This window comes from Mixophyes fleayi, chromosome 5 (assembly GCF_038048845.1).
Source record: "Mixophyes fleayi isolate aMixFle1 chromosome 5, aMixFle1.hap1, whole genome shotgun sequence".
Lineage (NCBI taxonomy): Eukaryota > Metazoa > Chordata > Amphibia > Anura > Limnodynastidae > Mixophyes > Mixophyes fleayi.
Genome location: NC_134406.1, coordinates 241,677,973 through 241,688,116, shown reverse-complemented (window position 1 = coordinate 241,688,116; position 10,144 = coordinate 241,677,973). Strand labels below are relative to the sequence as shown.

Below are 10,144 nucleotides of genomic sequence, written 5' to 3'. Positions count from 1 at the left end.
TCTTTGAGCTTGTATGCAATAATAGGGTTTTATTTTTTCTATGTGTTGATAACAAAAAAACCTAAAAGCAAGTTATATATCATAATTGGTATAAAATATAACACAATTATATGTGAGGATAGAAAAGAGGAAGCTATCCAGGATGATGAATAATGAAAAATAAAAACGGAAGAGCATAATTGTCAATGCCATCACTGGCAATTATTAAGCCAAGCTGCGGATACGCACGACTGCCAAATTAGGACAAGGTTTAGTTATAGGAATTTGACTGACTCTGTCACGCTGATTGCAGTAATTGTTGGCAGTGCAGACTCTGGCACCCGGTTTTTCAGTATCATTAAAGACAATTTTTGTTGCTCAAAGCAAAGAAAACAGAATGTTTTACACTGGACATAATCATTTAATTGATCATTTCTAGTCTATAAATTAATTAACCATATAGGGCATGATCATTTGCAGAGACACTTTTTCAAATACTATTGTCTTGCAGAGAGTGATTACCGTTTACGGTTACATAGCTCAAACCTCCCAACTGTCCTGGTTTGGGTGGGCCTGTCAGGATTAGACTTGACTGTCCCGCCACCCCTTGGTTCAGTACATTTGCCCCAACTTGTGGAACTTAGGAGGTCTGCATCACGCCCTATAGGCAGGTGCATCTGGTGTACACCCAATTCAAGGGTGTTTTTAGGGGAGGAAAAAGGGGTTGGAGATGGCTGAGCTCTTCGAAAGACACAACCCCTGAGAACATGACACGACCATACACCCCTGTTGAAGAGGTGTGGCTATGTCTAGATTTATCGAATTTAAATGATGGGAGGTATGATAATGAAATCATCATTATAATCAGCTATATAGCACCACTATTATCCTCATTTATATAGCGCCACTAATTCTGCAGCGCTGTACAGAACTCACTCACATCAGACCATGCCTCATTGGAGCTTACAGTCTAAGTTCCCTAACATACACAGATAGAGAGAGAGACTAGGGTCAATTTGATAGAAGTCAATTAACCTACTAATATTTTTTGGGATTGTGGGAGGAAATGATAGATATGAGAGGGGGGAATGAAATATATGAAAAAAGGCAATGTGGGTGACAATGACAATTTTAGAGGGAGTAAAGAGGGTGGCAATGATAGATACGAGAGGTGACCCTGAAAGTGGCAATGAGAGGCATGAGAGGAGGTAATGAGGGTGGCAGTGATAGATAGGAGAGGGGGGAATGCGATATATGAAAATAGACAATAGCACTACCACAAAGCTAGTTTAACAACCTATGAACTATGCAGCTATGTTCTTCTCCAGGATACAACCTATAACTGCTGTACCTGTGCATCTACTGATATTTTACCAGAGCAAGGGAGACTTGGTGAACAGGTGATAGATATATCCCTGCCAACTGTCCATGGGAAAATCCCAATTTTGGGGAATCATGGGAAAGGAATACAGGAAGATCCTGGGCCAGGTTTTAGGGGATTGTGGAGAAGGGGGCTTGGTGGGATCATAGTGTGGCCAAATTTGTCCCAACTTTCTCATCGCGAATGTTGGCAGGTATGTATACACATTGGTGATTATTTACTAATATAAAGACAAATATAAAGCAACTCATAAAACCAAATCATATTTTTGCTTTTATCAGTCTTACTTGCTCTCAACTGTTGAAAGCTAATAGGCTGATACTGATTGATTGATTTCTATGGATTACTGAACATTTACACTTTTGCCCCATGTTAGTAAATAACCTTAAGTGTCTATGTATCGCTTTGAGAACTAATTACAGTATTAAAGTATATTAAGGGTACACTCGTCTCTCAGTGTCGGTTTTTATGTAGTATGTAGTGTCAATATTTTTACACATTTATTCCTAAAAATGTCCAGACAAGAGCAACTTAACTTCTGTATTGTGATGTGACATGGCCAATGTTTGTGCCATTGAGCCTATTTTTCCAGGTGTGGGCACATATAGCATCGTGACACAATGGCTTTGAGTGCAGCTTTAGAAATTATGTGCATAAGATGATGGTTGGACCTGGGCTAGAATGGATCTAGGCATTCCACATGAAATATGAGATACCAGCAATATTGGTTTACTTAAAACTTTTACACTTTATAGTGAATGTTTTGTAATCGTATATATGTCACTCCATCATTTCTTACTTCACTCTACTCCACCTCTGCTCCACTTCCACATTACTGTAATTTATAAACGCTCCCAAGCATAGACTCTCAATTCCCTGGCAGGGTCTCAGTCTGTCTTTCCTACTTCTGTTCCAGTGACAACACACTCTCATTCTTTGGGATTTCAACATTCTCATTGATAACCCTACTAACACTGTCATCTCTAAACTCCTCATCTCCTGTCTCTGAATGATCTCCATCTTCTTTAACTTGGCCATTATGCTCATTAACCACAATCTCCTTTCCTTCTACATCACATTTCCTCCTGCACCACTTCCTTCACCCAAATCCATGCACATACATTGACACTAAAACACCCTTACCCAATTCTCTTCCCAGTCCCACTTGAACCACTCCTCTCTCCTATTTATACCTTTCCTTGCCCTGGTGCAAAAATCTTTCTCTACAACACCACACTCACCACAGCTCTACTCAAGACAAATCCAGCCACCCTATATTGTCTCCAAACCCAAATCCTGGCACCCCAAACAGGCTTACCACCTGCAAGTGTTCTCTTACCACTGAGTGCCAGTGGAGAAATCCTTGCTTCAATGTTGAATTCCTCCACTACAAATTGATCTTGTATTCTTACTATACCACCCTCTCTCACATTCATCTAGTCAACCAACACTCATTGTATATTAGCCACCTTTCACTTGCTTCTCTGCCTCTCCACCCCACCATCACCGATGTTTCTTCCCTGCTCATGACAACCACCTAGTTCAAGGGTTAAATTAACATTATCCATCAAAAATCTCTTCTGTCAAGATCCAGCACTTGATATCAAACTTTTTCTCCACTTTGTTAACCACCCTCAGTTCTTTCTCTCTACTTACCGAGGTCTTCACATTGCTCCACGTTACTCCAATGCCCTCTCTAGTGACACTTCCCCTTCCATCTCATAGGTGTGTTTTTTGGCGCCTTACAAATAAACATTGATTATTTTAACACATATACTTACATTTACTTAAAAAGCAGAATTTGAGTAATTTCCATACTACTATTTTAGGGCAACATGGTGGCTCAGTGGTTAGCACTTCTGCTTTACAGCACTGGGGTCATGAGTTCAATTCCTGACCATGGCCTTATCTGTGTGCAGTTTGTATGTTCTCCCTGTGTTTGCGTGGGTTTCCTCCGGGTGCTCCGGTTTCCTCCCACACTCCAAAAACATACTGGTCGGTTAATTGGCTGCTAACAAATTGACCCTAGTCTGTGTGTCAGTCTGTGTGTGTATGTTAGGGAATTTAGACTTTAAGCCCCAATGGGGCTGGGACTGATGTGAGTGAGTTCTCTGCACAGCGCTGCGGAATTAGTGGCACTATATAAATAAATGGTGATAATAATAATAATAATAATAATAATTTATGATGATCTAAATGAGCTAAATAGGAGGCGACTGAGCCAATGTCAGTTTGTCCTTTACTTGTCAGAGGTCATAGAGATTTTGCCCTCAGGACCTGTGGGTACACCAGACATGGCAGACCATGGACCTGCTAATTCCAGGGAAGGTTCTCTCTTCTTAAAAGAAAAACATACAAACTGGAATTCTTTAATATAAGGGTGTCTAGATGATTGTTAAAAACTGAAATGGTAATTTTTCATTCCTTTTCCCACAGTTTATTTTATAACTACTAGAATGTCTTCCACAACTGCCTCTTATCTATGCTCTGCAGACAGCCACCAACTTTTGGGAGCGGCTTCCAGTGATGGAGGGAGAGATAAATTGGTAAGTTACAGTTTTGGAGCAATAATTAGTATGTTTTACAAAAAGGGGAAAAAATAAATTCACTGTGACCGATATTTAATCATTTTCATTTTTGTTGTCTATACATTTTATTTAAAATCCCCATAAATGTTACCTTTGTTGGAATTAATGATAAGGCATCTATGACTTGCTGCAGCTCTGGCCTGGCATCACCGACCTGTAATACCGAAAGAAGAACTCAGACATGGAAGATAGTAAGAAGAATAAACACTATGGACCTGATTCATTAAGGATCTTAACTTAAGAAACTTCTTATTTCAATCTCCTGGACAAAACCATGTTACAATGCAAGGGGTGAAAATTAGTATTCTGTTTTGCACATAAGTTAAATACTGACTGTTTTTTCATGTAACACACAAATATCATCTTTAAATTTCAGTGTACAAGTAAGCTATCAAGTATTTGTGTGTTTCTGTGTTTGCGTGGGTTTCCTCCGGGTGCTCCGGTTTCCTCCCACACTCCAAAAACATACTAGTAGGTTAATTGGCTGCTATTAAAATTGACCATAGTCTCTCTCTGTGTGTGTGTGTGTGTGTGTGTATGTGTGTGTGTGTGTGTGTGTGTGTGTGTGTATTAGGGGATTTAGACTGTAAGCTCCAATGGGGCAGGGACTGATGTGAATGAGTTCTCTGCACAGCGCTGTGGAATCAGTGGCGCTATATAAATTAATGATGATAATGACTGTTGGGAAGTATAGATTACTGTGCATATAAGGTATGCAATGTGTGTGCTATACTCTGTAAAATGTATTATATTAAACTATACAGGGGGTCCTTGTAACTGGATATCCTGATGGGCCCGTCAAATAATTGATACATATCCACTAATTTAATGATGCCAATTATCCAATAAATGTTCTTTCTTTATGAGTACAGTAAGCTTTTAAAGCCTTATTCATTGCTGAGAAACTTCCTCTTTCTTAGTTCCCACTAGGTTCTGGTTTATAACTCTTAACATGCTGGGAGTATTCAGTGAATAACAGCAAAGAGCTATAGGCTGCCTAAGGTTGCTATACATCAGAACGCTACAGTCTGAGGTCTGATACTGTATATATTATAATGAGTTCATTACTTACTTGGGAAAACAAAATAAATATGCGCCAAAGGCAAAAACAATGAGTGGCTCACTGGGCTGTAAAGACAGTCATGACTTATCGCTTATGAATGGGACACATGGAAATTCCAAAAATAAACATTGCCTGATAGTGTTTTATGCTCATCACAACTGTCTGGTTGAAGTCTGAACTGACAGTTTTTCAACACGCACGACTAGTTTTAATATCAGCTTGGTGGGTGTTGAAGGCTCAAGACTTACAAACAATGGAAAGCAGTTAATAAAACATATATCTAGCAGTAGAAGTACTGACTAAGGCTTGTCTTTGGTGCAATTTATAACAATGCATAATATATATATAGAATTTGTGTATCTGTGTTAAAGGTAATGTAATAAAAAGATTGTGTTAATCAATTTTAGTTGAAACCAAATAAATGAAATAACTATTTAGTTTATTGTCAAGTCATGTCCCCTACAGCTGAGATAAGTTCAGTGCGTTGGTAATAAAAATACCAAGAGAGTGAAGGGACATTTAAACTGTCTTCATTACATGTAGCAATTTAGTGTGTTTGCCAAAGTGTAACATGATAGTGTAAAATGGGTGCTATTAAAAGTATAAGACAAGGCTCTAAGGCTCTACAATATTGTCACGCCACAAAATGAAATCCCATTTCTGTGCTCACTAGATACTTCACCAGGAACACCCTAACTCAAACTAACTTCTCACTTCTGCATGTGCAAATTGCTGCTCCTCTGCACACGTAGACATCTCACTCTGTATCTATGCACCATGGCAGGAATCTAGGGGCCTGATTCATTAAGGATCTTAACTTAAGAAACTTCCTATTTAAGTCTCATGGACAAAACCATGTTACAATGCAAGGGGTGCAAATTAGTATTCTGTTTTGCACATAAGTTAAATACTGACTGTTTTTCCATGTAGAACACAAATACTTGATAGCTTATTTGTACACTGAAATTTAAAGTTGATATTTGTGTGCTACATGAAAAAACAGTCAGTATTTAACTTATGTGCAAAACAGAATACTAATTTGCACCCCTTGCATTGTAACATGGTTTTGTCCATGAGACTTAAATAAGAAGTTTCTTAAGTTAAGATCCTTAATGAATCAGGCCTTAGGTGTACTTGTACGGCAGATACAATACTGCTATTGTATTTCAAATGACCTACACAGACTGTTCATACTTTATTTTATTTAATAGTATCCAAGGACACCGAGCTAAATAGGGTCCTGTTCAAACATCATAGAAGAACCATGGCATTCTCATAATGTCATGCTTATTCATTAGGTGTCGTGACCTGGTCTGTGTATGAGTGGCCTACTGGCTTGATATAGGAGTGGGCAGGATAAACATGTAAGAAATATAGTGCATTCAAACCATGACACTAAAACATACAAACTCAGAGGTACAACCAAAATACTCAGCCTGCACACGTTTGCAAAGGACAGTGTTGCGCAAGCTTTCCATTTCAAAGAAAAGCAAATACTATAAATTATAAATAAAAATTTGTGGGCTTAATCCCATAAAAACTATTATACACCAGAATCTAAGGAGTTTCTCAGGAATGCTGGGAAACACAATCCAAATGGCCTTGGAAAATAGCACGTGTCCCCGTCCTTCTAGAATGTATAGACAGGGTGCTAGATTTACTAAACTGCGGGTTTGAAGAAGTGGAGATGTTGCCTATAGCAACCAATCAGATTCTAGCTTTCATTTTGTAGAATGCACTAAATAAATGACAGCTACAATCTGATTGGTTGCTATAGGCAACATCTCCACTTTTTCAAACCCGCAGTTTAGTAAATATAACCCAGGGTCTTCTATACCCTATGTCTTATGTCCATCCACCTCGTAATAGCCTGATACTGATGTCATGTCTTAATCTGAATCATCAGCAGTCTGTTGACTCATACACAGGGAACTCATACCTGTTCCGTACTAGCTGTAATTGCTAGATCATGACTATCCATTTATGTGTTATTATGCTTCATTGTATTCATGTATCTGCTAAAATGTTTATTATATTCATGTATGCCATATCTGTAAGCTGTATGACATATCTGTAAGCTGTATGACATATCTGTAAGCTGATTGTACAGCGTGATGGCCTATGTGGTGCCCTATGACGGTGATGATGATGACATGCTCAACTTTGGCTCAAAGGTGAAAACTGATTCATCGAAACATATCGCATTTCTCTACTAAATAGTTTATACTAAAAAATGAATGAACATACATCTACACTGTACTGATTTGTAATTAATTCAACCGTATAAGACTGTACGTTTGTAATCAGAGACCTCTTACATCTTTGTCTCTCTCTTAATACCACATATTTAAAAATCTATGATAAATTACTTTATGCCAACATCTTAGTGATTTCATTTTTAAGGTGTGTTTGACTAGAGACAGAGCTTCAAGATTGTTATCCTACAATACTGCTTGTTCTTACGTTTTAAATGAATCATAAGAATGGGGGGACATTGTTATATTTGAGGGGATAAATATGTTTATTTCATCTGTGTTTGTGCATAGATGAATGCACTTACTGGCATCGAACATGTTGAAGGGTAAAGATGTTGACTAAGGAATACCCTCATAAATACACACTCTCCACAAATTGTGTCTCATTTAAATGTCTTGCCCCACGGAGCAAAATCTTGTTTTTATATATTGATTCAATTCGAGGCAGATTTATATATACATAATTGCCAACTCTCCTGGAATGTCCGGGAGACTCCCGAAACCCGGGTCGGTCTCCCGGACTCCTTGGAGAGCAGGCAAGACCCCTGCATCCGGCAAATACCTGGCCAAAATGACACGATTGACCGCGACCCGCTCCCTCCCGCCCTCTAGTCACTTTTGCACCCCACCTAATGCTGCCAATTAAAGACAGGCAAATTTGTGACAAAACAGGAGTATAATGGCACAGTCGGCATATGCACTGTGGAGACACATTTGTAAATAATAATTAATATTTTTAGATTTAACAATGTACAATATATATAGCTTTATAGAACTTTCTGAGGCCAAGGGGGACAATGTTGTGTTTCTAGGAATTATATTGTAAACCAGAATCACAGACGCAGGAGAAATGTAGCAATGTTTATTACATGTCAAGTAGCAACGTATATAAACAAAATCTTTGCCATAGTCATTTTTATTAAGGTATCCAAAATACAATTATAATTTTCTATTTCTTTAACTTCTGTTTCAAAACTTAAGAAAAAATAAGCACCAATAAGACTTTTTCATATATATATATATATATATATATATATATATATATATATATATATTTATTTGCCATATATATTAAAATATCTATGCATCTATTAAAATCAATATTTGCTTTTCCTCTGGAACAATTAAAATACACATCAGTTCACATTATATAATTCATATCCAGGCATGTGTTTCCTTTAAGACATTATTCTAGAAAATAAAATAAGGGGAAATATTTCCCCACTCTCCATATATTAATGCAGCATTCTTTGTGGCAGTGAATCAGTAGCGGCTATGTTTTGTTAACCTGTAAGCAACGTCTCACATTATAAATGATTTGTCAGTGTCAGTAGACTTTCACATTTCATTAATCAGATCCTAATACTCACAAGGGGATTAGAGATTCAGCATAGAGGGGGGGGGGGGGGGGGGAGCTTCCAGTTTGCACACAGCAAGAGATAATTAAACATTAGAGTGTGGATTCCAAGCTTGATGACAGCATATATGGGTGGTTCTGATCCTAATGGAATGAAGCTCTAACCAGTCGCCCCTTCAGTGGCTGTGGGGGGCGGTAGTTGTCAACCATGTGGCAGGGACTTTCTTGCTCATCGTTGAAGTAAAGGCCTCGGAGCTTAGACAGCTAAAAGATAGAAGCAACAGATCAAAATTGTTACTTCAATTGCTTTTCATAATCATCATCATCATTTATTTATATAGCGCTACTAATTCCGCAGCGCTGTACAGAGAACTCATTCACATCAGTTCCTGCCCCATTGGAGCTTACAGTCTAAATTCTCTAATATAGACACACACTCACACACGCACACACAAACACAGTAATAATATAAAAGTATTTTCAGTTGATCATTATGGGCCCCATGTAGAATTGGACGCAATTTGTCTCCGAAACGCAGAATTAATTTGCATCCGAAAAAAAGGTTATGTTGAGCCGGAATTATTACAGCTGATCATTGTCATTTGAGTTAGTTATTTACACCAGTGCTGGAGTGCGCAGGTACCGCTGAGTCTCAGTCTACATAGGTCGCATTTGTGCCAACGCACCTATAATGCATTTCGGCTACACTTACACATCCTCTCCTTCCCCCCCCCCCCCCCCGTTCGGTCTCTTCAATCGTATGAGTGAACTTAAGAGCAAGATGCAACTCTGCATATGTCTGCAACCGTAACTAGTGAGCAGGCGCAGGAGTACAAAGCGTATTACACACAACATAGCGTACTTTGTGCCCATCTCAACATGACCCGTTATTATTACAGTTATTATCTAACTTATAAGATGGGGTTTGTTTTTAAAATAAAAAAATTAGCATGCCTTGAAAAAATAATTATTCAGAATATATAAAAAACATATAGAAAACAGATCATGGGGTCTCTTGTTAATAAGTACTCTATAAAAGCCTTTGTTAAGCTTCTTGTGAACAGTCAAATGCTCTGTACATTCTGAGTAATGGGTACGTATTGTTTAGCTGTGGTTCACAATCTTATAGATTTGGTGACTCCTTCATAGAATCATACCAATCACCACCTTAAAAGTAAATTGTCATGAAACAAAGTATATTTTTTGTTATATGCTTTCAAAAATAGAGGTGTTTCCTTTTATGAATACTACAACATGAAAATGTCAAGAGAATATCTCTCAGTTTAATCGATTTGGGATTAGAGTTGATTATCCTGTGGTCAGATCCAATCTGTTTCTGTAATAGATTTGACAGCAGCTAAATCTTTCTTTATGATACCTTTTATTGGGTCTGCTTAGGCTACAGGCAACACTTAAATTATCTATCAGTTAATTAGTGCTGAAGGTATTGTTGGCAGTAAAAAGTGAAACGTCATTAACCTCAATGGGGAGTAGCTACATTTAAAATAAACATTTTCAGCT

The 10,144-nt window shown here is 38.0% G+C and overlaps 1 protein-coding gene across 2 annotated transcripts in view; it reads right to left on the bottom strand.

Moving 5' to 3' along the window:
* Window positions 1-8,307: 8,307 nt before the first annotated feature.
* Window positions 8,308-10,144, bottom strand: part of LOC142159123 (carbonic anhydrase 2-like) — a 29,443-nt gene continuing 27,606 nt past the window's right edge. For both annotated transcript variants that reach the window (XM_075213744.1, XM_075213743.1), the window contains exon 8: window positions 8,308-8,887. In XM_075213744.1, coding sequence (XP_075069845.1) covers window positions 8,768-8,887 — 120 coding nt within the window. In that variant the 3' untranslated portion in view covers window positions 8,308-8,767. The remainder of the gene's footprint in view (window positions 8,888-10,144) is intronic.